The sequence below is a fragment of the Oncorhynchus keta genome, chromosome 27 (genome assembly GCF_023373465.1).
Source record: "Oncorhynchus keta strain PuntledgeMale-10-30-2019 chromosome 27, Oket_V2, whole genome shotgun sequence".
Taxonomy (NCBI): Eukaryota; Metazoa; Chordata; class Actinopteri; order Salmoniformes; family Salmonidae; genus Oncorhynchus; species Oncorhynchus keta.
The window spans coordinates 33,013,818-33,041,499 of NC_068447.1; the positions used below are offsets into that span (position 1 = coordinate 33,013,818).

General features: G+C 41.8%; 2 protein-coding genes and 1 pseudogene across 4 annotated transcripts; 2 read left to right on the forward strand and 1 right to left on the reverse strand.

The window, feature by feature from the left end:
* Nucleotides 1–124: 124 nt before the first annotated feature.
* LOC118359814 (zinc finger protein 341-like) lies at nt 125–10,892 on the reverse strand. Of its 3 annotated transcripts, none has more exons than XM_035738604.2 (15): nt 10,750–10,892; nt 7,845–7,955; nt 7,486–7,676; nt 7,120–7,269; nt 5,197–5,412; nt 4,771–4,954; nt 4,542–4,635; nt 4,193–4,419; nt 3,806–4,014; nt 1,930–2,138; nt 1,659–1,755; nt 1,440–1,572; nt 1,236–1,347; nt 1,015–1,085; nt 125–879 (listed from the first exon to the last, which is right to left on the reverse strand). In XM_035738604.2, the coding sequence occupies exons 2-15, from the start codon at nt 7,951–7,953 to the stop codon at nt 506–508; spliced, it is 2,376 nt and encodes a 791-aa protein (XP_035594497.1). In that variant the 5' UTR covers nt 7,954–7,955; nt 10,750–10,892; the 3' UTR covers nt 125–505. The 3 variants fall into 3 exon arrangements, with proteins under 3 accessions (XP_035594497.1, XP_035594495.1, XP_035594496.1); XM_035738602.2 differs by lacking the exon at nt 10,750–10,892 and adding an exon at nt 8,414–8,574; XM_035738603.2 differs by lacking the exon at nt 10,750–10,892 and adding an exon at nt 8,288–8,369.
* On the forward strand, nt 8,884–14,728 carry e2f1 (E2F transcription factor 1). Its single transcript, XM_035738605.2, has 7 exons — nt 8,884–10,366; nt 10,537–10,639; nt 10,771–10,990; nt 11,304–11,456; nt 11,543–11,657; nt 11,800–12,028; nt 12,154–14,728. The coding sequence occupies exons 1-7, from the start codon at nt 10,121–10,123 to the stop codon at nt 12,387–12,389; spliced, it is 1,302 nt and encodes a 433-aa protein (XP_035594498.1). The 5' UTR covers nt 8,884–10,120; the 3' UTR covers nt 12,390–14,728.
* A 697-nt stretch (nt 14,729–15,425) lies between these two features.
* On the forward strand, nt 15,426–27,535 carry LOC118360307 (protein-glutamine gamma-glutamyltransferase 2-like; annotated as a pseudogene).
* The last annotated feature ends 147 nt before the right edge of the window (nt 27,536–27,682 follow it).

A 27,682-nucleotide genomic window follows, 5' to 3' on the forward strand; every position in this document is an offset into this window, starting at 1 on the left:
AATGAATTTCCTTTTATAAAAAGGGGTTTATGGTGAAATGCTGTTTTTGATTTATGTACAAAAGATAACAATGTTCCAATCATGTAGAGTGAAACTGCTTAAAGTCATGGCTATCAATTTTGAATAGATGCAGCTTAATTTATTCAATAAACATCAAGTTTCACAAAATAGAATTAGTGCGTAAGGTAGTCAGGAATGTCCACAATAGAGAAACTGTACATGTGGCAAAAAATACCTTTTAAACAAAGTGCTTTCATTAGGATGAAAACATCACATGTCTGGTCACGGATGAGGCATCTCACTGTTCTGAATAACAATCACTAACAGGAAAAAGTGCCAAGCTTCAATGTTTTAATATAAAACGTATAGAAACACCTTTTAATTCAAATCTCTTCCACATGCAGAGGTAGTCTCAGGACAAGATCAAGATTTGGCTTGAATGTAACTCAGGCCACAATCCATTGTCTCTAAACATGGGTGCTCTGCTGTAAACAGCCAGTGTCACTCAGCAGTCTCCAAAGTGCTCCTCCTGCTCTGCCTCTCCTCCCTCTGACTGATCCTCAACTGGAACACTTGACTCCACTGCCTGAGGGTCCTCAATCCTCTCTTCCTCCCTTTCATCCACCTCTTCCCTGCTATGCTCTGCCTCCTGGTTCCCCTCTGTCCTGTGTCCCTGCCTCTTCACTCTCTTCTCCGCCCCGTCCTTCACCGCAGCCACGGGGCACTTGTGGTCTCTGTAGTACTTCTGTCGCGTGAAGCCCTTGTTGCAGGTGGCACAGCGGAAACGATAGTTGTCTGTGTGCGAGCGCTGGTGCTCCAGCATGTGGGCTCTTCTGCTGAAAGCTTTCTGGCAGTACCCACATTTATAGGGCTTAATACCTTGGGATGACAGAAAAAGGTATGGCTCTATTGTTTTAAACCCTAACTTTAAAATGGCTGTCAAGACCTGCAACAAGGTTTATTATGTTTACAGCTGTGACTATTAATAATTTACAACAGACCGGAAACACTCACCAGAATGAGACAATATGTGTGCCTTCAGCTTGTCTGGTCTGTTAAACTCTTTAGTGCAGCCAACATGTGTCCTGAAAGAACAAAACAATGCTTTGAATACGCCAATAAAGCAGAGCTTAGTTTCATTGACATCAAATGTATCCCCAGCTTTTTGTTGGAATCCTTTGTGGCTCAGCATTCCAAATTGCCTCATGACCTATTGGAACAGAAGTCTCACTTACCTAAATGGACATTTGTATTTCTTAAAGGGCTCATGAATGAGCATGTGCCTCTTCACCTTGTCCTTCCTGTTGAACATGGCCTCACAAACAGAACATTTGTATGGCTTTTCTCCTGCAATGAAATGACAGTGTTGCCATAAGCACAGCAAAGAGAATTGAGTGAAAGTTATTTGCATCATGGGCTAATGTGTCTGCATGCCTTACCTGAGTGGATACGAGTGTGCAGTTTGAGGTAGTGCTCGGTTTTGAAGAACTTTTTACATATCTGACATTTGAACCTCCCTCCGATACCATGTGTGGGCAGGTGTCGTCGGAAATACCTCTCACAAGGAAAAACCTGACAAAATGCATTCTTTAGAGTAACTGCATGGAAATTAGATGCTAACCTAGCAGTGAATGACAACCATCTCTTCTAGACCATACCTTTTGGCAATGTGGGCAGGGGAAGTTATGGGAGGCAGTTAATAAATGCTGCTCCAAGGCCTCTTGTGTGGCGTACCGGCTTTGGCATTTCATGCACCTGAGTGTGATAGAAACACTTGTGAAACCACTAACCCTGGGGTCAAACTAAAGGTCATAACACAGAGAGAAGTTGTGATCACACTGAAAATAAAAATGTTTAACCAAAGCCACTGACTGAACTTTGTAAGCATTAGGATGGCCTAATTAAAAGAGTGGAGATGGTGAAGCTGACCTATAGAAAGTAGTCTCCTTGCGTGGGTTCTGCTGGGGACAGAAGCAATGGGAGTACTGGTGCACCCCCAGCTCAAACAGCGAGGGGAACACCTTGCCACACAGGTGGCAGCGGTAGGTGAGCTGCTCCTGGTGCGTCCGGATGTGCTCCAGGAACAGATCCAGCTTCTGGAATGTCTGGGAACAGGTCTTCACCACACACTTATATACCTGAAACACAGCAGGAAGGAACATTAGAAGCTCTGTTCTCATCCTTCTAAGACATCTGACACAAATCAAAGTTTACTGGTAGTGTATACAGATTTGCGGATGTTATCGCAGATTTCAAGCTCCAACAGTGCAGTAATACCTAGCGATAAAAAAATTACACATAAGCCAGAAATATTTTAAAATAAGTTATATAGGATGAGCCATGACTACAATACAGTATGTAAACATTATTAAAAAAATGACCAGTGTTCATGACTGTACATTGGGCAATAGTTTTTAGGGTGCAGCATTGAGTACCGGGTACTGGGTGGAGGCCAGCTTGTGTTGACTCTTTAGCAGTCTGATGGCCTGGAGATAGGACCTCTCTCAGTCTCTTGGGCCCAGCTTTGATGCACCTGTAATGTCTCCATCTTCTAGATGGTAGTGGGGTGAACAAGCTGTGGCTCGGGTGGCTGAGGTCCTTGATGATCTTCTTGGCCTTCCTGTGACACCGGTGCTGTAGAGGTCCTAGAGGGCAGGCAGTGTGCCCTCTGTGATGCGTTGAGCTAACCGCACCACCCTCTGGAGAGCCCTGCGTTTGAGGACAATGCAATTGCCGTACCAGGCGGTGATACAGCCCGACAGGATAGCTTCAAAGACGCATCTCTAGAAGTTTGTGAGGGCCCGAATTTCTTCAGCCTTCTGAGGTTGAAGAGGCATTGTTGCACATTCTTCTACGCCGTCTGTGTGAAGGGATCATTTCAGGTTATCAGCACGCCAAGGAACCTGAAGCTTTTGACCCTCTCCACTGCGACCCGTGGATGTGGATCGGTATGTGCTCTCTCTGCTGTCTCCTGTAGTCCACGATCAGCTCCTTCATTTTGTTGACATTAAGGGAGAGGTTATTTTCCTGGCACCACTCCACCAGGGCTCTCAGCTCCTCCCTGTAGGCTGTCTCATCGTTGTTGGTAATCAGGCCTACCACTATTGTGTTCTCAGCAAACTTGATGATTGAGTTGACGACGTGCGTGGCCACGCAGTCATGGGTGAACAGGGTAGAAGAAGGGGCTAAGCACACCCCGTGGGGCTCCTGTGTTGAGGATCAGCGTGGCGGAGGAGTTGTTGCCCAACTTTACCACTTGGGATAAGTCCGTCAGGAAGTCCAGGATCCAGTTGTACAGGGAGTGGTTCAGACCCAGAGACCTGAGCTTAGTGATGAGCTTGGAGGGCCACTATGGTGTTGAAGGTTGAGCTGTAGTCGATTAACAGCATGCTTACATAAGTATTTATCTTGTCCGGGTGGGATAGGGCAGCGCAATGGCGATTGTGTCGTCCGTGGATATGTTGCGGCGATATGCTCTAGGGTGTCAGGTAAGGTGGTGATATGGTCCTCAGGTAGCATCTCAAAGCACCTCACAATGACAGAAGTGAGTGCTACGAGGCTATAGTCATTTAGTTCAGTTACCTTCACTTTCTTGGGTACAGCAACAATGGTGGACATCTTGAAGCAAGTGGGGACAGTAGACTGGGATATGGAGAGATTCATATTTGAATAACTGTGCATCGGAGGACAAAAAAAGTTTGCCAAATAATATTAGCACTGATTGCCCCTGTGCATAATAAGGCTTGTGCATGAATGCTTCATTATTTTTCCCGGTAGATCCTTCCCTCTGGCCATGTGGACTCACCTGCTCCCCCTTGTGCTGGGTCATGTGAGATTTGAGCTGGAAGTAGGTGCTGAACTTGCCGGCACAGAACTGGCACTGGTAGGAGCTGTCGATCAGGATAATCTGCTTGGTCTGGGCCTGCTGGCCTTTCTGCTTGCAGTCACCATCTCCCAAGCTGTCCACATCAGTCTGGGAGTCACAGTCTCTCTCCTCGGGCTCACCTGGGGCTTCTGGACACACATTCAGTACACAATCTACATTCATAATACATACTTAAGCCCTTATACATTACTACATATTTCATTGACTTTGGATTTTGGTAATCGTTACTTATTGCCAGTATGTCATCCTTAAAAGTTCTTAGTGGCCTATAGAGAACTGATCATGATTAGACAGTGAGGTGATTACCTGGCTGCTCCTCCTCTTCCTGTTGTTGTTCCTCCTGTTCTTCCTGTTGCTCTATGACCTCCTCTGCACACAGTGGTACCACCTTGACTGTGATGGGCAGCCTGGACACTGAATTGGCCACGCCAGAGGGCCACACTTTGTGTGTCTGCATGTGCTTCTTCACATTAGACTTCTGGGCAAAGGCCCGGCCGCATACAATGCACTGGAAAGGCTTCTCCCCTGTATGACTGTGGAGACATCCAAGATTATAATATAAAACATGTGATATTCTTATCCTGGGTAGATTCAAAGCATATGGATAGTGCTTTTTTATTTGGGCTGATTGGTGAACTCGATTTGTGAATCTCACCTTCTGATATGCTGCTGGAGATCAAAGTTTTTGGAGAAGACTTTGTCACAGAAATTGCACTTAAGCTTCTGGGACTTTCCTTTAATTTGTTCAGCTGAAAAGCCGATGCATAGAACGGACAACATTATTCTATTTAGCCAATAATGAGAAACGTCATATAAAAAATAAATAAGAATTTCTTAGGATACAGACCTATATGTATATTGACATTTGTTTCTCAAAATCATACCTGCTGCTCCATCCTGGCCTTTCTTGCCATTTCTTGGTTGTTTGGGAATGATCACCTTGTCAAACTCTTCAAGCTCAGTTAGGTTTGCATTGATGCTGCAGGTTTTGGTCTTGGTGCCTTGCTTCCCAGGACTGTATACTGGAGGAGTGTTGAATGACTGGCTCTCCACACACTGACTGGGGACCTGTGGGGCAGAAATAATACATTTTCTTTTATTATTTCACCTTAATTTAACCAGGTAGGCCTGTTGAGAACAAGTTCACATTTACAACTGCAACCTGGCCATGTATAACACATGAACATGAACTATTGGTCCAACATCTTTAGGATGTTGCCCAAACACTGCAGAGTACAGACATGTAAATAAACAAGTCTGTCATCCTCCTCATTCTGTGCAAATTACAGATTGCCTTAGTAAAAGCTCACCTGTACAGATTGGAACGGCTGCAAGCCCAGGGTGTGAATCTCTGCACTACCACTCACAGACATTTGAGGCATAGTGCTGTAGACCTGGACCACTGAGTTGCTGATACTGGACAGCACCTGGGAGGACATAGGCTGAGACTGTCCAGGTGGGAGAGAGTGGGAGGACTGCTGATGGTGCTGGAGGTAGGATGCACCTGTGTGCATACTCAGGTTACTCTGAGAAGGGAAAGTAAACAAGATGTACAGTTGAAGTCGGAAGTTTACATAAGTTGGATTCATTAAAACTCATTTTACAACCACTCCACAAATGTCTTGCCAAAACTATAGTTTGTTAACAATTCGGTTAGGATATCTACTGTGTGCATGACACAAGCAATTTTTCCAACAATTGTTTACAGACAGATTATTTCACTTATAATTTACTGTATCACAATTCCAGTGGGTCAGAAGTTGACATACACAAAGTTGACTGTGCCTTTAAAAACTTTGGAAAATTCTAGAAAAGGATGTCATGGCTTTAGAAGCTTCTGATTGACTCAAATTATGTCAATTAGCCTATTGGAGGTGTACCTGCGGATGTATTTCAAAGCCTACCTTCAAACTCAGTGCCTCTCTGCTTGACATCATGGGAAAATCAAAAGAAATCATCCAAGACCTCAGAAAAAAATATTAAAAGACCTCCACAAGTCTTGTTCATCCTTGGGAGTAATTTTCAAATGCCTGAAGGTACCACATTCATCTGTACAAACAATAGTACGCAAGTATAAACACAAAGGGACCATGCAGCAGTCATACCGCTCAGGAAGGAGACGCGTTCTGCCTCCTAGAGATGAACGTACTTTGGTGTGAAAAGTGCAAATCAATCCCAGAACAACAGCAAAGGACCTTGTGAAGATGCTGGAAGAAACAGGTACAAAAGTGTCTATATATCCACAGTAAAACGAGTCCTATATTGACATAACCTGAAAGGCTGCTCAGCAAGGAAGAAGCCACTGCTCCAAAACTGCCATAAAAAAGCCAGACTACGGATTGCAACTGCACATGGGGACAAAGATCATACTTTTTGGAGAAATGTCCTCTGGTCTGATGAAACAAAAATAGAACTGTTTGGCCATAATGACCATCGTTATGTTTGGAGGAAAAAGGGGGAGTCTTGCAAGCCGAAGAACATCATCTCAACCGTGAAGCTCGGGGGTGGCATCATGTTGTGGAGGTGCTTTGCTGCAGGAGGGACTGGTGTGCTTCACAAAATAGATGGCTTCATGAGGAAGGAAAAGTATGTGGATATTGAAGCAACATCTCAAGACATCGGTCAGGAAGTTAAAGCTTGGTTGTAAATGGGTCTTCCAAATGGACAATGATCCCCAGCATACTTCCAAAGTTGTAACAAAATGGCTTAAGGACAACAAAGTCAAGGTATTGGAGTGGCCATCACAAAGACCTGACCTCAATCCCATAGAACATTTGTGGGCAGAACTGAAAAAGTGTGTGCGTGCAAGGAGGCCTACAAACCTGACTCAGTTGCACCAGCTCTGTCAGGAGGAATGGGCCAAAATTCATCCAACTTATTGTGGGAAGCTAGTGGAAGGCTACCCAAAATATTTGACCCAAGTTAAACAATGTAAAGTCAATGCTACCAAATACTAATTGATTGTATGTAAACTTATGACCCACTGGGAATGTGATGAAAGAAATAAAAGCTGAAATAAATCACTCTACTATTATTCTCACATTTCACATTTTTAAACTAAAGTGGTGATTTTAACTGACCTAAGAAATTGATTTTTTACTAAGATTAAATGTCAGGAATTGTGAAAAACGGAGTTTAAATGTATTTGGCTAAGATGTATGTAAACTTCCAACTTCAACTGTTTATAGTGAATACAGCCAGAAGAATAGCTTAATTCAATGAACACCACTTACCTGAATAGGGGGCTGCAAAGCTGCCATGGGTTGGTCAATGGACGTGAAGGCAGAGATGGCAGACATCAGAACATCATCACTCACTAAAACATTGCCTTGGACAAGTGTGTGAGTAAGAGGAGATGGAGGCACTGTAATGTATGTGGATACCTGATGTGGATGGCAAAACAAAGAAAAAAGAAAGACCGCATTAGCCAGCATTTACAATGCAAGCAAATTATTGTTCTAGAGAGGATGCTATGGTACGACGCACTGGCCCATACAGGAGATGAGTAACTAGTTTCTCACTCATGGCACTCCACTTTGGGAAGAGACTAATTAATAACAAACATCTCAGCTAACAATAAAAAAGAAGCCAGTACCCACCTGTCTGTTGGCGGGGGTCTGTGGCACAGAGCTAATGGAGGGCACAGGGGTGTAGGCATTACTAGATGCCAGTGATACTGTAGACAGGGAGGGGGCATTGGACTGGCAATGCTCTCTCTTGTGGGTCATGAAGGCATGCAATGAATTGAACTGTTTCTTGCACTTCCCACAAAGAAATACGTCTTCGTCGTCTGTAGAGAACAATTGGGGATATATCAACACTTCAGTATTTCAATGGCAATAAATGGAAATGCAGAATGCATGTTTGATGTGTGTTAGAGTAGTTCCTCTCTATGACCAACACAATGCAGTCATGCACTGATCAAGAGGAGAAAGGGGAAGTGAAGAGAAGCGCACACCCATTGACTGAATGGCAGATGAGCCGGAGACGTTCTGGCTGTTTGGGTCAGGCACACCTCCCTGGCCATCCAACAGAGACTGGACAGCCAGAACTGTCTGGTTGTCCATCCCTGGAACAGAATAATATAACTGGGGGTCAGAACGGTGCAAATCATGGTGCATATACCACAGTACGACATGAACAAATCAAAATGCGTGATAGGACTGGTGCGCCACTGCTCTTTCCGACTACAAGACTGCCTATTCCTGCCATTTTCTGGTGGTGGTAAATGATTGCGATCTCAAGTGGCAGTTGTTTATTCTCAACGAATTACCAAACCAAGGGAAAAGCAATGCATTACCACAAGCAAATCTAAAGAATCCATGGAAGATTATAAAAATTCGCTCAACGAAATAATAGCAAGCTAACTGTCTGGCATCGATTATAATGTCTTTATCATACCACAATGACATCATTTCACCTCCAAGATAACTTAAAATAACCGCACTGTTGCTAGAAAGCGTTGTTTTAAAACCCACTAGCATGTTGCTAAAATAAAAGTGTGAATATGATCAAATTTATTGATACCTTCCAGGACTTCAAATATAGCCTGCGCCATCTTGTAGTTCTTCTGTGTGTAGGCGCTCAATTAATACGACTGCGTGTCCGACAAAAGTTAGGTGGGCGGATTCCCAACAGCTGTTCCAGGACCAGTTCCAACAGAATTTGTCTTGTCTTTTTACTTTGGGATTGGGTAGGACAGGCTGATCCCAAGTCAGGTGTTAATGGCTATGGTAACTCGGCGGTAACTCCTGCACCACTCTTGATTTGCATCACAACATAGTTACCAAATAATAAAGTGAATCAAATGAGTTAGGATATAGTCTAATATACACTTTCTTACATTTTATCTGACAAAAACATATTTTTCCCATTCAAAACAACGAAACGCGTGGTATCACAGAGAGTGGCACTTCATTGAACCAATTACAAGTCTGACTTTAGCGGGGCGCATTCACTCAGCCAATTGAAATCGTGATATTCCTGCACATGCCAGTTTCGCGGCTCAAGGATTTGGCGGGTAAACCTCAACTCTTGTTCTGATCAGCTGGGATAATAGCACAAAATATCATAGTTGATTTGGGGCTCAGATGATACATTTTGTGTACGGATTATATTCAAGGTGTTCATTGAAACGATCCATATGATTCGTTGATCGGATATGTAGATTTTTGGGGTGAATATTTGTCATTATTTCAGTTTTGCGGTATTGCTTCCTGGGTGTGTTGACCAAAACGAGTGGGTGAAGAACTGAGTTTGCTAGTACTGTGTCTCGCTAGCATGCTAACTTGCCCAAATTTTGTCATTTTGAAAGAACGCATTATATAAATAAGGTTATTTATTCTTCCAAGGGAAACTATACGTTCTGGGTAGTGCAATTTTGTTAGGAAGTGTAATAAGTATTTAGATTGTTGACTTGTTGTAGCTGATGTTTTGCTTGTGAGCTTCGTATGAAACTTGAGTTGTGTTCAAAGTTAACCCTAAAGCGAACACAACCCAATTTCTTGGCTAACAATACTAGCAAGCCAGCTAGTTAACTAACTCGCTCAACTTTTCTAGGTCGTTGGATACATTATTCAATTAACTCTGTTCGCTAGCAACACAGTAAGCAAATTATTATCATTATGTTTACAATTTGCTCAAAACTAACGTTGATGTAAATCGACGTTAGCTACAGTAAATAACTAACTAGCTAACGACAATGGACAAAGGGAAGGAGTTGCTATATGTGGCCTCGCCGCAGTCATTGGAAAGATGAAAATACCTAACGTTAGTTAGAAAAACTTCGCAGCAAGTTAGCACGCTAGCTGACCTTGGTGCTGGTTTATTACACTTTTTCCAACTATCAATATACCATAAGTGTTGCTGTATTGTATGGTTTCAGACTAACTACTGTATATTAGACTGAAGCTGTCAGAAACCTCAACCACTGTCTCAACGTTATTTTATAGCTGGCTAATTTGTAGGAATCACGCCCTATATTTGACCTTTGACCATACATTTTCGAATGAGTCAGCTTTGTTGAAGCTTGATTGTCAGCAAGATACTGTTAATATTAGACATGTTTAACCTCAGTATTTGAAAGCCAACTCTTTCAATACATGTACACTATTATGCACATATATTAGAGATGACATATGTCAAAAGGTGCTAATACTACCATACCAAGCCATTGGACTTGAATTCTGCCCCCAACACGATCTAGGGGACTAGAACACCCCAGTTGTGTGTGCGATGTCAGAAACACTCCTATCAGGTCAGACGTCGGAGGATCTATTGGTAGACTTTGAGTCTCTTCTGAATGCTGGGAGTATTGGTCTCTCAGAGGACCACCAAATAGTCATAATCTCCACTCCCAGCAATGTGGGCTTCAACTCTGCAGTCCCCAGCAACACTGGAGAGATCCTTCTGTTCGCCACCCCCCAAGGCCCTGCAGATGTGGTCCAGGACCAGCGACGGCCAACTCTGGGACGACCACCGGTAGTTAACTGACCATTTTGATATGGGTGTTGGCCGGAGTGTGACTAGGATAAGGTTATCCCTGTACACTGACTACAGAAAGTGTGTGAGAAATAATTATCTGTGTGCATATATACTAACATTTGATCTTATTCCCCCCCCCCTTTTTTTTTAAATAAATTGTGCTTCAGGTGAAGAGGAAGCTGGACTTGGACAGTGATCACCAATATGTGAGCACCTCTCGCCCCCCTTCTCTTGGGAGAGCCCCAACATCCACACCAGCACCTCCTAGAGGTACAAGACACCCTGTTTTACATTCACAACTTAAATATAACTATTAATGATAGTTCAGTTATAACTATTATAATTTTGGCCAAAGGAATGAAAATACTTGCATTTATTACCTGTCTCCCTTTCGCTCTCAGTTCCAAAGCCTTCGACAGAGAAGTCTCGCTATGACACGTCTCTGAACCTGACCACCAAGCGCTTCTTGGACCTGCTAGCCCAGTCTCCTGACGGGGTGGTGGACCTCAACTGGGCCTCGCAGGTCCTGGAAGTGCAGAAGAGACGCATCTATGACATCACCAATGTCCTGGAGGGTATCCAGCTCATCTCCAAGAAATCAAAGAACAACATACAATGGCTGTAAGTCTGAACTCCTGTACTGTACATGCAGTATGACAATATGTGTTCTGGTCTTTCTGGCCGCGGCTTTTGCAGAGCAAGGGGAACAACTTCTTCAATGTCTCAGAGCAAGTGACGTCACCAATTGAAACGCTATTAGCGCACACACCACTGCTAATTAGCTAGCCATTTCACATCAATTACACTTACAATCCTTATTGTGCTGGCCTCTACAGATATGAGTCAATGCATACATCAGTGATTCCACAGGATATTTGTATTAGAAACACTTTTTTCCATTATCCTAACTATGAGGTCATTCTGTTGGTCACAGGGGGAACCGTATTGATGAAGCGTCTGTTTCCCGTTACCAGGACCTACAGAAAGAGGTCTCTGACTTCACACAGGCGGAGGAGAAACTGGACGAGCTCATTACCAAGTGTAACCTTCAGCTGAGACTCCTCACTGAGGATACCCAGAACAAGAAATATCCTTTTGTCTTTTACATTTTATTTTTTTACTCTTTGTGTTTGAATATGCATTATAGGGCCGCTTTCTTTAACATAATGGCACGCTGGGTTATGTGATGTGCCAGGATCTGCGGAAGTCTTTTGACTCTCCTGACCAGCTGGTGATGGTCATCAGAGCCCCTCCAGAGACCCAGATGCAAGTCTCAGAGCCCAGTGAGGTATGTGGGAGGGTAAAATAACAATGGACGCTTGCTCAAGACTCTTTTTCTGGACCAAATACTGTATTCCATTAAATGTGGTTTAAACTTCAACCACAACTGTTGATTTGTCTTCTGTTATTCTTTTGTCATCTTCTGGCAGGGCTATCAGGTCTCCCTGAAGAGCACTCAGGGTCCCATCGATGTCTTCCTGTGTCCAGAGGACAGTTCTGGTGTCTGCAGCCCAGTGACGGGCATCAGCCCAACTAAAGCCACAGACCAGACAATGCCCCCGGATGCAGAACAACCACAGTGCAGCAACACACAGGAAATTACATCAACAGCTGCGTCCCAACAGAACTCCTCCCCTCTGCCATTATGTCGTGAAGCGGGTAAGCTGCTCTGTCACCCTGAGATTCAGGAATGTCTGAGATTTCTCCAAGAAATACATTAACATTCCCCAATGGCTATTTGCTGTGGTCACTAAAAGTGCTTTCCCTTTACTTCTGTCTTTCAGAAGCATTCCTGGAAGGCGACCCGTTCCCCAACCTGGGAGTGCTGCCGGACTTTGACCTTTCACCCCTGCCGTCCTCTGACTTCCTCGGTGGGGAGTGCTTTGGGAACCCACTGGATGGCTTCATCAACCTGTCACCTCCACAGAGCCAAGACTACCACTTTGGTCTAGAGGAGCACGAGGGCATCAGCGAACTGTTTGACTGTGACTTTGGGGACCTGACCCCACTGGAGTTCTGACAATGTGGTGGAAAGGAAAACCCAAAGAACTAGAATGAGGTTCTGTTTCTATGGGAACACCCCATACCATCTCAGAACAAAGAAGCATACCCAAGTGGTTAAAATACAGAATTGTACAGCACAGACTGTACTAGCACTTAAGTTGCTTAGCAAAATAATTTAGTTTTAGTTGGCTATTTAATTTATTTATATACAAATCATGTTTTTGTACAGCTTCTTTTTTTTCGTTAAGTGGTTTGCAGGTGTATTTGTGGGATATGGATGTGATTATCAGCTGGAATATTAGCATGTAATGCTAATAATGAATTTGTTATAGTAGACATTTTAGCCATAGTCTCAGGTGTAAGGAACAGTGACTTTTACAGTAAGAGTTGGAGTTCAGATGCATTTTATAAAGTCGTGCAGTATGTTGGCAAATGGTAATGGGAGGATATACACTGAGTGCACAAAACATTTAAGAGCACCTGCTCTTTCCGTGACATGGGTGAATCCAGGTTGAAGCAAATTTAGGAAGGTGTTCCTAATGTTTGGTATGCTCTGTTTATATTCCCAAGATTGTTTTATTTCCCCTCATGGTGTTATTTATTTCTCTGACCTGTGGGTGCCTATTACAAACCCTCCCATAAGCTAATTACAAGGCACACACACATTAATGGTCGGACTGTCTCAGCCTTCAATTTGATTCTCTTGAAATGGCAGCTGAACTAATAGACATTTTTTAATGTGAGGTATTTTGTTTATTTTGTCATTATCATGAACCTCATCACAACTCTTTTCTGCAAGACTCATGTAGTGCCTTATAAAAACAAACCAAAAACAATCAGGATGTCTGGTGGATGGATTGAATTCAGGTGTTATGCTGTGTGTAAAGTTGAGGTGTTTATGAAAATGTTTGATTTGAATTTCTTAACCGCACGTTGTGAATGACTATTTTGGGGGGCAGTCAGGCTACTGTTCTTGAAAATTCAGCCACTGCTAACAACACGCAAGGGAAACGAGGAAACTGAGCAGTGGTCAAAATTACAATGTTCTGTGCTTTGTTTTATAACAATGTTACAAGATTAACATTGTTGCCACAAATTCTGTGGTAAAAGTAATTACTTGTAACAATCTTAACAAATGGTTTCAAGCATGTGCTTTGCCTCAACTTTGTTTTTTAAAGAATAAAAACATTTTGATTTGACTCTACAGAATGTGTTAAAAGCAAGTTCTGCAGAGAATATGTATGTCAACTAAAATCTGACTGAAGTTCAGTGAGGCAAAGCAGAGGTACTGATGAGACTGTACGTTCCAAGCATTCCTATATGGCTTGTCATAAATGTACATCAGTGACACAAGGCCTTGATAAATCACTCAATCATCGTTTGACTTAACTTTCTAGTGGAACAATGTCTCTTAAGAGTTGATAAAGATGTTTATCTGTATGAGGGGATGTGCAGTACCTGTTCATTTATGTTCTGCTATGCTATGTTGGCCCCCTGCCATTGTCCCCTCCCAAGATTGTAGCGGGTCATGTCTCATTTGCCTACAGTGTCTTGGCACATAGTTCTCTCTCATCACAGACCGGTTCTCACTCTAGGATGAGCAGTCTGTCCCTGGAACTTTCAAACAACGAGGGGAATTAAGACATGCTCACCATGCGATACACACACCAGCAGTTTCACACAACAGGAAAATAATCCTGCAGCAACAGGAAATGTGGGTTATAATTCAGCAAAATTTTTATAGAGGATACATTTTTCATTAGGGCAAATCACATCTGACATTTTTAAGTGAAAATTACAAAATGTTGAAGCATTTATGAACTGTCCAGTGTTTCCAAATTTCTATGAAATATTACCTATTACTTACAATATAAGTGAAATAGTTTTCCTTTCAAGAAATGCTAAATTAGTGTCAAAAAGCAGCTTTTCTGTGTTGGATTGGTGTAGGCGTACCCCAACAGAATGGTGTGGATGCATACTGGTCATTAACAATGCAAGTCGGCTGCTGATTCGGCCAGCTCATAGTACTTTTTAAACGTTCTCTTCGAGATACAAGTTTGAAGTGTTTTTTTTTCTCCCATTTATGCTTTGGCCACAAATACGAGTATAGGACGAGTCAACAGGATTATTTAGGTTTGAGTTAACAGACCATTCACTTTTAAAAGTGAGATTTTCACTGGACAGTTACTTTAAACCTTGAATACACTCTGCCTTTGATTTTCCTGCTGTGCATCTATACTACTTGTCTTTCTCATATGTTCAGAAACTTTAGTGTAAAGTAGATCAATAAATGCATATATTGATAGTGTGGTGCTTTATCAAATGTATCCTCATAAATCCATGCTTTGTGTTTAATTCTCTTTTGAGTCTGTTAAATTCTGTTCAATGAGGGAACCGTGCTTTTGAATATTTAGTCATATATTTTCTGTATGTCATTGTTATGCCATTGTTTTTATTTCACCTATTAGCATTTGGCAATATACAAATAACAAATCCATGAGATTACAATTCAATGTAATTGTTATAAGGATATTGGGCTGGCAATGGCATATTGTAGGAGCAACACTACTGTCCTTTGATTCCGATTGCACACAGCACAGACAGATACACACAATTCCTTGTTAAATAGGGCTGTACTGCATTCCTGTCACACAATGTTGTCATAGCCATTCAGCAACAGTATGATTGAGCAACTGTTTAAAAAAATAAATTAAAAAAAAAATGTAAGGTGGTATCAGCTGTTATTTGAGGTAACAGCAGTGTCTCTTCTTATTGAGAAATGCTAATAAATTAACTACACCAGAAACTATTCCGACAGGCCAGGTTATTCATTAAATGCTCTTTATAATTATAGGCAGCTAAAGGTTTTCAGAGAAGTATGTGACATTTGTCACAAGATGTCTTGAGTTGGAATAGCTATCAAAAGTGCAGTGTCGTGTGGCCTATAATCTTTCTCCCACAAACATGGACACACTCTGTTTCACTTGCAAATATACAGTCCCATACCCCTCTCACATTACCCTCCAGCGGTTTGTTTTCATGCAGAGTGTACATGTCTATGCTGTTTGATAAGAGAAACGGTTTGTCTGTGTGCTTCATCTTCTTGATGTCACTGTTTATTCCCATGAGCAGATCTGAGGCTGAAGCATGTCAATCTGGAAGTCCATGACAACCACACGGCCAACCAGGCACTGGGCCTGAACTCCAGGCACCTGGTGGTACGGCGCGGGAGGCCTTTCAAAGTCACCATGCTGTTACATGGAAGAGTGTTCAACCCACAGATGAAGACACTCATCTTTACTGCCCTGCTGGGTAGGCTACAGGCCACTCACTATTTGATGTGAACTCTTTACGCTTTTCCTAGCAGTTATTTGTTATCGCCTCTCTGTTAAAAGCTGTTCAGGATATATGATGAAAATATTTTTTTCTGCCGGTTATTGCCTGTGGCTATTTCTCACCTTTTCTGAATGTTCTGCTGTATAGGTGGGCTGTCTGTTGAAATCCCTGTCATGTTGTCAAAGGATGAGTCTATTTCTCGGTGGAGTGCCCATATCCACCCAGGGGAGAGGCATTCTCAGTCGGTTACTGTCCACGTCTGTTCCCCTGCTAGGGCTCCTGTGGGACTCTACGACCTCCAAGTCCACATTGTGTGTCTTGATGGGCAACGCAGCTTCGCCATAGGAAGCTTTGTCCTGCTGTGCAACCCCTGGCCTCAGTGTAGGTTCATGTGGTGGTGATGATGGTGATGGTGATGACCACTACTGTTATCATCATTTACTGGGATTGTGTATTTTTCAGATGATACAGTGTACATCCCTTTTGAAGACCAGAAAGATGAGTACGTTAAAAATGACTTAGGATTTTTGTACATGGGCACAATGTCATATCAAGACCATGGTCATTTTACCAGGTAAGTAGCTGCAAAGAAAAGCAACCTTAATTTATTGTTAATCATTGTGTCTCCTTGAGGAACCTACAGTAGTAACCCGATCCCCACCATCTCCTCTTCCTCCTGTACGTAGTATGACCAGGGGATACTGGAGATTTGCCTTAACATCCTCTAGGTCAGCCCACAGCACAGCAAAGACAAGCAGGGAGATGACCTCCTCCGTGCAGACCCTGTCTACATCAGCAGAGTTGTGTGTGCCGTGGTGTGTAAACTGTTATGCACTTTGATAGTTACAAGACCTCAAATATCCGCAAATACTAGTCAGTTATGTTCAAAATACCTGAGTGTGTTCTCACCACACCACCCTCTGTCTATGACACACACACTCACAATGACTTTGTGTGATGCCCTCCTATTTCTTTGTTTAGTGTCTGTGTTTATAACTGTTTATAACCAGGTCAATTGTGAAGAGGATCAAGGTGTCTTGAAGGGGAACTGGTCAGGAAACTTTAAATATGGTGCAATGAACGGGCAGCGCAGACATCTTAAAGCTCTGTGGCCGATCCAATTTCAGCCCTGTACGGTACGGCCAGTGCTGGGTCTTTGCCTCAGTCATGTGTACAGGTAACTGACATTTGACAATCCATTTTAAAATTATTCACAATTAGAGGTTGTTCCAGTGGCAATATACAACAGTAAATATCATTGTCTTGAGTTGTCTTTCTGTGCTTCTTTCTTTTTTCAGTTATGAGAGTTTTGGGGATCCCATCAAGAGTTGTCACAATCTTTAACTCTGCCCATGACACCAATGGAAGCCTGGTCATCGAGGAATATTACACCAACACTGGGGGGGAAATCAGCATGTCCAAGGACAGCATATGGTTGGTGTTCAATATCTCTACATGTCATATGTTTGGATCTGCAACAAAGAGCACTTTGTTTTCTCTCAGTCATCTGGATGGTTTCATAACAATGTATAGTATTTTGTGCAATTGTTTATGTCCTAAATAAATAAATAGATTTCTGTCTATTTCCAGGAACTTCCAGGTGTGGGTTGAATGCTGGATGTCACGACCAGACCTGGGCCCAGGGTTTGATGGGTGGCAGGTATTGGATCCAACTCCCCAGGAGAAAAGTGGAGGTCAAATACCTCATTCTATTCAATAATCACTTTCTGTTAGATCATTCAAATGAAAGCTACTGAAGACTGTGCCGTTTTAATTTCATTTTGACTTTTGACTCTGAAATATCTGATTGTCAAATGTTTGCCTTTTCAACCGAGGGCCTATTGATCAGATCCGCCAATTGTTCTGACATGCCTTTAAGTGAATAGAATGATAACATCTGCAACACTCTGTGGGAATATTCTGCTGTGGTCCGTGTCCAGTGAAAGGCATCAGAAAGAGACGTTATGACTCCTTGTACGACGCTCCATTCAAATATGCGTCGGTCAATGCGGACGTTGTCACTGTGATAGTGAGGGATGGGCTAGTGTTGGGGAGGAGTGTGGACACGCCGAGGGTCCGATCTCACATCCTCACTAAGAACGTGGGCTCTGATGGACCCCAGAGCCTCACCTGTGCTTACAAGTGTCATGAAAGTAAGATTGCGCTAACATCATGAAATCACACGCAACTATAGAAACATTATTCTGCTGTCAAGATGCAAAGGTCTGACAGGACTTGTCTTTTTCTCATGCAACATGTGAAAGAGGTTGGTTTTAGTTTTTCCATCATATTTTTCTAATTTGTTTGTTATGCATGACATTTGTTGTTGTTGATGTTTGTTATCACACCTGGCCTTTTCTCTATCCGTAGCAACAGTTCAGAGTTTGGAGGTTTCCCTGAAGATTGACAAAGTGCCAACGATGGGGGAGAACATTTCCTTGTTCATCACAAACAGGGCTAAAGTCCCCAAGGCTCTGAAAGAACTTGTCAATGCTCAAACCAAAGAATACAACGGTAGCCCACAAGGCACGTTTTGGGAGGCCGATAAGCAGCTTCATTTTGCACCATGAGCAGGTAATGAGTCACAACATTTCCCTTGTCCCTCCTCCCAGATAAATATTTCGTAATCTGTTTCGATTTAGACACTATGCTCAACACTGCTTACATTGTTACTGTGTTTCTTCCAGTTCATCACCAGATCCCATACTCTGAGTATGAGAACATGCTTGTTGGTGAGGGCTTGTTGAATGTGGCGGTGGTCATAAAGGATGAGCAGACCAAAGAGCGAGTCCTAGCATCAGAAGAGTTCAACATCATCGCCCCACAGATCTCTATAGAGGTACAGGTTGCTCTCTAACAACATATCTAGTCTTTATTGTGCTAACTCTGGCTCTGACGTACCTCCCAGAGATCCTGAAGTGCTTTTATTCCACAGGTCGTTGGAGGGGATAACATTCAGCAAAAGAAGGAGCACAGTGCCCTGATTTCTTTCACTAATGGTTTCGCTATGCCCTTGAGCAGTGCTGTGCTGACAGCGGAAGGCTCAGGCTTGTTGGAGGGCAAAGACCAGACAAAGTAAGTGATCGCCATCAGAAGACCAAAAGACTGATTATATTCTAAACTATTCCGATTAAAACCAAATAAGCTCTGGCTGAGCTATATGGAACACATTTAACACTTTCTTTGTTTGAATGACAAAGGAAAACCTGTTGTTCCTGTGGCTTGAGGAAAGAATGTGGTCTTGATATTCACCAGGTATGCTCTTCTTGATTGTCAGTTTCATGGAACGGAATGTAAGTGGTTGCATGATGAGATCTGACCTCTCACTAAAAAGGTCACACAGGTTGTAATGCCTGTCTCAGACTGTAAGACGACAACATGCAAAAGATATGTACTGGTATAGACAGGGTGGTTGTTTGGCAACAAAACCGACGTATGCGCAACTATGGGAAAAAACAGACAGGGTTGGGGTGGATTGTTGAGAACATGTAAGCTATTTTACGTCTCCAATGTTTATTGAAAACATAAATACATTCGCACAATGAGCACCTCTCTCTCGAATACATTGTTGCAGTTGTTGGTTAGCAAGCTAGCAAATCTTTTTGCCATACTTGCATTGACATGAAATCAGTCAGAACACCTCAAAACAAGACATATTATCAAAAACAAGATGGAAACGAGCCATTTCCGATTCTCCGCATGGCAGTTTCTGGTCATTTTTACTAGAAAACTGGTTAACCAGAACACGCTGACTTCTGCCATATGGAAGCGGACACATCGTTTTCGTGAAGTTGTCAGTTTACCCATCTATAGGGTCTTAGCAACAGTGGAAGGATAGGGGAGCTCAAAGATCTTATCGTGACATCCTGGTTTATTCTCTAATACCCTTTTGTTCCTCGTAGGATGTGCCTTCTGCAGCCAGGACAGACCATTGAGAGAAAGGTTTCTTTCACCTCCACCACAACCGGCACCAAACTGGTGCAGGCAAGCCTGGCTTACAACAACACTTCCACAGCCATCAGAAGCTTCCACAAAGTCTCTGTTTTTGCACAAAGCTCACTTTTTTGTATTTCTCTGCCTTTGGTAAATTAATATTAAAATGCTCGTTCTATTTCTTAATTTCTTGTTTTGTATTACTGCACAGTTGTAGCTTAAGCTAGAAACGGGAGCATTTTGCTGCACATGCTATAACATCTGCAAAAAAATGTTTACACGGCCAATGTATACACCACCGTTCAAAGGTTTGGGGTTCCTGAGAAATATCCTTGTTTTTAAAGGAAAATCACCTTTTTTTTGTCCATTAAATAACAGTAAATTGATCAAAAATACAGTGTAGACATTGTTAATGTTGTAAATTACTATTGTAGCTGGAAACAGCTTGTTTTCTATGGAATATCTACATATGCGTACAGAGGCCGTGTATCAGCAACCATCACTCCTGTGTTCCAATGGTACATTGTGTTAGCTAATCCAAATTTATAATTTTAAAAGACTAATTGATCATTAGAGAACCCTTTTGCAATTATGTTAGCACAGCTGAAAACTTGTTTTGATTAAAGAAGTAATACAACTGGCCTTCAGACTAGTTGAGTATCTGGAGCGTCAGCATTTATGGGTTCGATTACAGGCTCAAAATGGCCTTTCTTTCTTCTGAAACTCATCAGTCTATTCTTGTTCTGAGAAATGAAGGCTATTCCATGCGAGAAATTGCCAAGAAACTGAAGATCTCATACAAAAGCTGTGTACTATTCCCTTCACAGAACAATGCAAACTGGCTCTAACCAGAATAGAAAGCGGAGTGGGAGGCCCCAGTGCACAACTGAGCAAGAGGACAAGTACATTGGCGTGTCTTGTTTGAGAAACAGACGCCTTACAAGTCCTCAACTGGCACCTTCATTAAATAGTACTAGCAAAACACCAGTCTCAACGTCAACAGTGAAGAAGCGACTCCGGGATGCTGGCAGAGTTGCAAAGAAAAAGCCATATCTCAGACTGGCCAATAAAAAGAAAAGATTAAGATGGCCAAAAGAACACAGACACTGGACAGAGGAACTCTGCCTAGAAAACCAGCATCCCAAACACTCAGGAACATTCACTGTCTTCCTGGTAAGCAACTCCAGTGTATATTTGGCCTCGTGTTTAGGTTATTGTCCTGCTGAAAGGTGAATTTATCTTCCAGAGTCTAGTGGAAAGTAGACTGAACCAGGTTTTCCTCTAGAATTTTGCCTCTGCTTAGCTCCATTCCGTTTCTTTTTTATCCTGAAAAACTCCCCAGTCATTAACGATTACAGGCATATCCATAACATGAGGCAGCAACCACTATGCTTGAAAATATGGAGAGTGATACTCAGTAATGTGTTGTAACGGGTGTTGTCGTCTGAAGAGGGGGAATTGGACCAAAGCGCAGCATGGTAAGTGTTCATGACTTTTTATTTGAAAACTGAACACTCTAACAAAATAACAAAGAGAATAAACGAAACCGAAACAGTCCTGTCAGGTGCAGAAAACACTAAACAGAAAATAACTACCCACAAAGCATAGGTGGGGAAAAGCTACCTAAGTACGGTTCCCAATCAGAGACAACGATAGTCAGCTGTCCCTGATAGAGAACCATACCTGGCCAAAACAAAGAAATACAAAACATAGAATGCCCACCCAAATCACAGTTGTATTGGATTTGCCCCAAACATAACACTTTTTGTATCCACATTTTATGCAGTATTACTTTAGTGCCTTGTTGCAGACAGGATGCATGTTTTGGGAAAAAAAATTCTGCACAGGCTTTCTTATTTTACCTCTGTCAGTTGGGTTAGTATTGTGTAGTTACTACAATGTTGTTGATTCATCCTCAGTTTTCTATCACGGCCATTTAATAACTGCGTAACTGTTTAAAGTCACTATTGGCTTCATGATGAAATCCCTGAGCGGTTTCCTTCCTCTCTTGCAACTGAGGTAGGAAGGACCCCGGTATCTTTGTAGTGTCTGGGTGTGTTGATACACCATCCAAAGTATAAATAATAACATCACCATGCTCAAAGGGTGTCTGCTGAGGAAAAAAGTGAAGGGGTGTGAATACTTTTTGAAGGCTCTGTAAATTCATCTCTCCAGCAGGAGGAACTCATTGGCTTGCTCTTGTAGGTGGTGAGTGTATTGGACATTTTGACAGTGCACTTTAACAAGCCTATTAGGACAAGGGATACAGATCAGCTTATAGAGGACTTGGGTTGTGTGTAGGGGAGAAGGGTAAGTTGACCCACTCTTGTTTCTATGAAACCATACACAAAATTAACAATATGATCAAATATTTAGGAAGAGGTCATCAGTACCTGAAGTCTATGAAGGAAGAACCATGGAATAAGTGGTAGGCAAGTTAGGTCCAAAAACTGCTTTTCACCAAGTCAAAATGATTTATTGTTTTTTAAAAGGTTTCATGATGCTTGTATCTAAAACCAAAGTAGACTGTTTTAAGATTGTTCTGTACATCATTTGTGGTCTCAATAAGCTTCAATATGAGGTCCTAAACCTAGCATGAAAGCGCTTCCTTTCAGGTGTGCGGGCTAATATAGTCTAAATGTTTGCCTTGGGGTAAGTTGATTCAATGGCCATGTGGTAATTTGAGCCAATGGCAAGTTGAGCAAATTGAATTTGCAAATAATTATGGCTGGCATATGAGGTAACAACATGATTAAATGATGCTTAAAATGATTAAAAGACAAAACGTATGGTGTTGAATTGTGTTTGGGAAAGAAAGATAGACATGGTTTTAAAAAGTAGTGGTAATATTTAATTCAGTACAGAAATGTGTAGGTGGCTTAACTTATTCTGTCCTGCATCTCAACTTACCCCATACCAGGTGTAAATTGTGCCAATATACCACTTTCTTTGGACAATCAATATTTTCAAAACTGTAATTTTTAGATTAATTCTGATTTTTTTCCAGGGATACACAACATCCTGAAATATATGTAGATATCTTGGAAATAATAATATATTTCCCTGTACAGAGTGATGCTGAATGTAAAAAATGGCTCAACTTACCCCAATCTCACCTATTTGTGTAGTAGGCCTACCTGTTATGATCTTGGGTCATCACTAGATGGAAGCATTGAAGTTCCTCAAAATTCATGTGGCCCCCTTGTAGCTGTATGCGTTTGCCTTGTATCCCTTCTGTGTGAATATGACAAGTTATGATGTTTGTAGTTCTTTGAATGCTGCCATTGCTTTGACAAGTGTTCTGCTGTAATCATAGAACACAATAAGCATGATTTTTTGCTAAAGTTAATTTAATCTGCCTCAGTTATTTCTCTTGACATTTGACCAGTGCTGAGAGTGTCTTGATAAAAAGAAACACTACTGGACCTTTTTGGTCAACATCAATCTGTAACACCTAGATCACACATGAAGATCCTGAGATTTAGCTTATGAAATACAACCTCACCCAAATGGTGAGTAAGGGGCTGGTGGATCAGAAGATGACTATTAAAACAATACTTACCTACATATTGTTTGACTGATATATGGAACATCCTTGTAAACTATCTTATGGTACAGCGGAAGGCTTTTACATGCAGTCACATTGGCAGACACGAGCAATAATCAGACTGCACAGTTGCTGATTTTCAGACAAATTAAATGTCTGGGGAGCAGGACCGCTCCGGTGCTTTAAAAAGCTGAGGCGATCATAAATTCTTAACGGCTTCTCTCTCCCTCCCTCTGCCGCTTTAAAGAGCGTCACACCAAATTTGATTTAAGAGGTACTGTATAGGCTAGAGGTAAAGTTGTTGAACTTCACAGAGGAGTGGGGGGAAACAATGTGAGCAAATAGATTGTTTTTTAATTCAAATGAACAATGACGCAGCTGCAAAGTCAAATGTCAGTCCAACAACTCCAATGGACAAGCAGAGAGGGTGCTAGGATTCATAGTTTGGGATAAAAAAGAGTGATATATCTCTTCACTTTTCATTATTCTGTAACCTAGTGTATGATTGAAGTATGCCTTATCTTTCCAAAACAGTTTTATTGAAGTCTTTGCAGAGGTTCACTGCCAAATGATGTGTTACCTATTGCAAATATGGACATATAATGGGGAAGTCAGGGAGAAATTATTCAAGCTATTGCATGTGTGGTAATAATAGTCCTCTAACAGCCCTGAGTAAGAGATCTGGGAGTAATCAGATTTTGATGACTGATAATTAATCTACTAGTGACCCATCCATCTTCACCCATTAATGGGTTTGCTCCCGAGGTCACAGCTTCAATAGCTCATTACTAACATTGCCTAATGTGCCAAAGGCACCACGCAATTGGTGAAACAATCCATTTATTTAGCTGTGCGATTGTATCATTGCCTTTGCATTGGTTCTTCTCACACCACTGATCTCTGTGTGAGGTGAGTGAGGATATTTCCAATGCTACCGATACCTACTAAACCTGCATTCTTTCATAAGCCGAAAGAGGGTCGCCTCTGGTCATTGCAATTACCCCTAGACAAACCGATTTGGCTCCTGGTCAGGCTAGGTAATGTGAGTGGATTTGCTGGGGGCTGTTCTAATAGGTGCAGATTGACGGAGAAGTATTCTGGGCCCAGCATAGATCTGTGTTCTGTTGTGCTTGCCTTGTTTTATTGAGCATGGTTACTGTGTCCATGGTGCAGTTTGCTGGGCAGAGGTGGGCTATTGTTCCTGCAGTGTTCTTAGCTTACCTCTCTTGGACCTTGTTTTTGTATTTCTTCAGTATGCTATTGTAACAATGACAATCAGATGTTCATCAGTAATGCCTGACCTGTGTCTATAAATTCCTGTCTGTCATGTGAACTGATGGAGATGGGGGTTGCTTCAAGAGAATAAAGACATGTTATACATAGCTCCTGTGTGCTACCTCTGTCTGCCCTTAACTATCCTATATTTGTCGTTCCACTCTCCAACGCCTCTAAGCGGCAGGTTACACTATTTCTGTTTTAAAGGCTACTGTTGTTGACTAACCACATTCTCTTCTTGAATCTCTGGTATCTGGTGAAGTTGGATTGTAGTGCTACTGCAGGGTTTTTGTGGCCCCCATAACTACACCTGAAGAGCTGTGGTGGCTGGTCTGGGGGGACCTCTGTGGAAATGGTTATTTTATTACCACCATTCTGTACATCAGAGGCAGGATGGGGGGCCAGGCGACAAATGCAATCGTTCTCGCTGGTTTCCTGAAAATACCAACGGAACAATTAATTGATGAATTTGCTATTCATGCCCAGGTCTCTGTGTTTCTTTGTAAGAGGAAAGGATTGGGATGGTCACCTGCATTGACATGAATTGCATCTGGAGTTTTAGTGCCTGTATCAGAAAAATATGATACCCCTGAAATTAAATGTCACCATGTTTACGGCGAAATCAATACTTGCCACAAACTGTTATTGACCTCTGTCTAGCCCACCTAGTCCTGCCCTGAATCACAACATGTTAAAGCTATTACTTCTCTGTAGAGCCACAGCAGGACATGTTAGATGGTCATGTCATTCCACACTATCATACTCCATGCCGTAGAATAGCAGCACGCGGGAAGACATGCAGTATGTCACGCGATCCAATCCAATATTACAGCCAGCATACCTGCTACCGCCTTGTTAGAAATGTAAGGAGGAGTGGAGAAATAGAAAGCTTGAATCTTTCCCATCTGTGTCACGCAAGTTAGCCATTTGTGAGTCAGCATGCTTGTTAGGGTTTAATCAGTCAATTAGACCAGGGGATGATGAATATGGCAGGATTGGCAGAACTAGAGCTAACACAGAACTTGGCCGACCGACCATTGATCAACCCCTATTAATTACAGTAAGTGGGCTGTGAGTTGAGACCATTTTGTATGATGAAGACAAAACAGGATACATACACAAGGCATAAGGGCATCCAGAAATTAACAATTTAATCGAAACTAATATGGGTAGCCAAGTGTTCATGTAATCATCCGTTCAAATACAAGCATGATCTTTTCAGGAGTTGAAATCAGTGTAAGAAATCAATTTCTTGAAAATTGACAATCGATAATCTTGGGTCATGTAGGCTATTGAGCATTGATCAAGCCTTTCTATATGAAGTTCCCTACATTTCATTAATATTCTAATAATACTTCACACTGTTTCCTACAGAAATAAGTACAGTGTAATAGGTTTTACAGGAGTAGAATATCAGGGAGCTTTAGGATAAGCAGCACCTGTACAAATGAAGCAGCATGCCATGTGGTGTAATTCATTCCCCAGCTCTTTTAATATATATAGATTATGAATCACAAAGAGACTAGACAGGTGAGCCAAACAGTGCCTGATGAGTGTTTACAGTATATCAGTCCTGTACCCCTGGGGTTATGACATCCATTTGCACAGTGACAGCTCGTCTGGAAAGTTGAATTAGTATTTAAAGGTTCAATGCAGCTCTTTTTTAAAAATCTCAATAACAAATCATTTTTGGTTAACAATTTAGTATCGAATTGCTATTGTTTTATTAAAATGATTAAAAATAATATTTTTAAAAAATAGCTTCTTAGCAAAGAGCAATTTATCAAGCAAGAATTTTGCTAGGACTGTGGAGTGGTTTGAGTAGGGAGGGTAAACTGAATTTGAGCTGTCATTGGCAGAGAATTTTGGAATTTTCTTTCTTATTGGCCTATTAACTAATTTACAGCATGGTGATGTCACCATGGAAGGTCAAAACTCCCTCGCACAAAAATAGGCCAAAATTTCAGGTGGTCTTTTTAAACAGCTCTTACACTAAAAGGGCATGATCATTTTCACAATTTCACAGTGTTATTCCAACCTCATAGTGTGGAAATATATATAAAACACAGTAAAATCTCGTTTTTGACTGCACTGAGCCTTGGCAAGACTATCTGCCTCTTCTAGAGGGAAATCTATATCATTGTCAGAACATACTGTACATGTCACCAAATGTGTTGTAGTTTACTGTAGATGATGACAGAGTTAGCAAACAGATGTGATTTCTTCTGTTGAGGTGAGCTACACTGAAACGGCAGGAATGGATAGTCTTTATCATTATACAACGTCATAGGATATCACGAAAGAAACAATTTACTGGATGTGTGCTACTACTGTAGATCTGTATTTTCAATGGACAAAGATGACTTGGATAATTAGGGACTGAGCTATACTGCTATAAAAAAAGGAAATGTGTAAAAACTGGAAATAAAATATGAGTCTGATTTCCTCCAGTAAACTCCTTTTGGCACAGAGTTCCCTTTCCGCAGAGAATGAGTCATGAATCTTGAACAATAATAAGCAGGAGATGGGGAAATAAGTGTAAAAGCATTTTATCTCAGTGGCTTGGACGAACTCCAACCTCATCAGAGGAGCACATTTATTTTGGACTCAGAATTCATTCCCTTTAATTTCACGCTGAATGCCCTGATAGCAGCCAGAAGAGGAAATGTAACGTTGAATGTTCTGCCAGTTACTAGCAGAGAGAATGAACGTGCCATACACAAAGAAGAGAGAATAAAAAGTTCATTTCAGAGGTTATGTAAATTAGAACAATTATATACTTTGTTTGGATTCATTTACTTCACTTTGGTGACTTCGTGTATATGTTTTTGTTTGTCCTCTCTCTCTGAGAGTTGTTTTCCTCTGCTTTAGAAGGGGAATAACGGATATTTGCTCTGTCTACTGTGTCAGATATGATATTGGAAGTTTGATGTTCCACTTTTGTGTTCCATTAATATATCCTCTGTGTTGTCCAGCCTGTTGATGCCTCCATGCTGTTTGGTCTTAATAACCAATTCACAGAGAGAGTGGAGAATCTCTTCATTCCAGCTAGCCGCCTGGAGGATAATTGAATTATTCTATATCAATTCCTCTTTGAGCTGGAAATCACTGTTGGCATTACCCATTCTACTCCAGATTTTCCCTGGTTGTTTTTGCTGTCTGTTGTCGATTCCTACTATTCATCCAACAGACACCATGGGTTTTGCCCATGGGAGTAT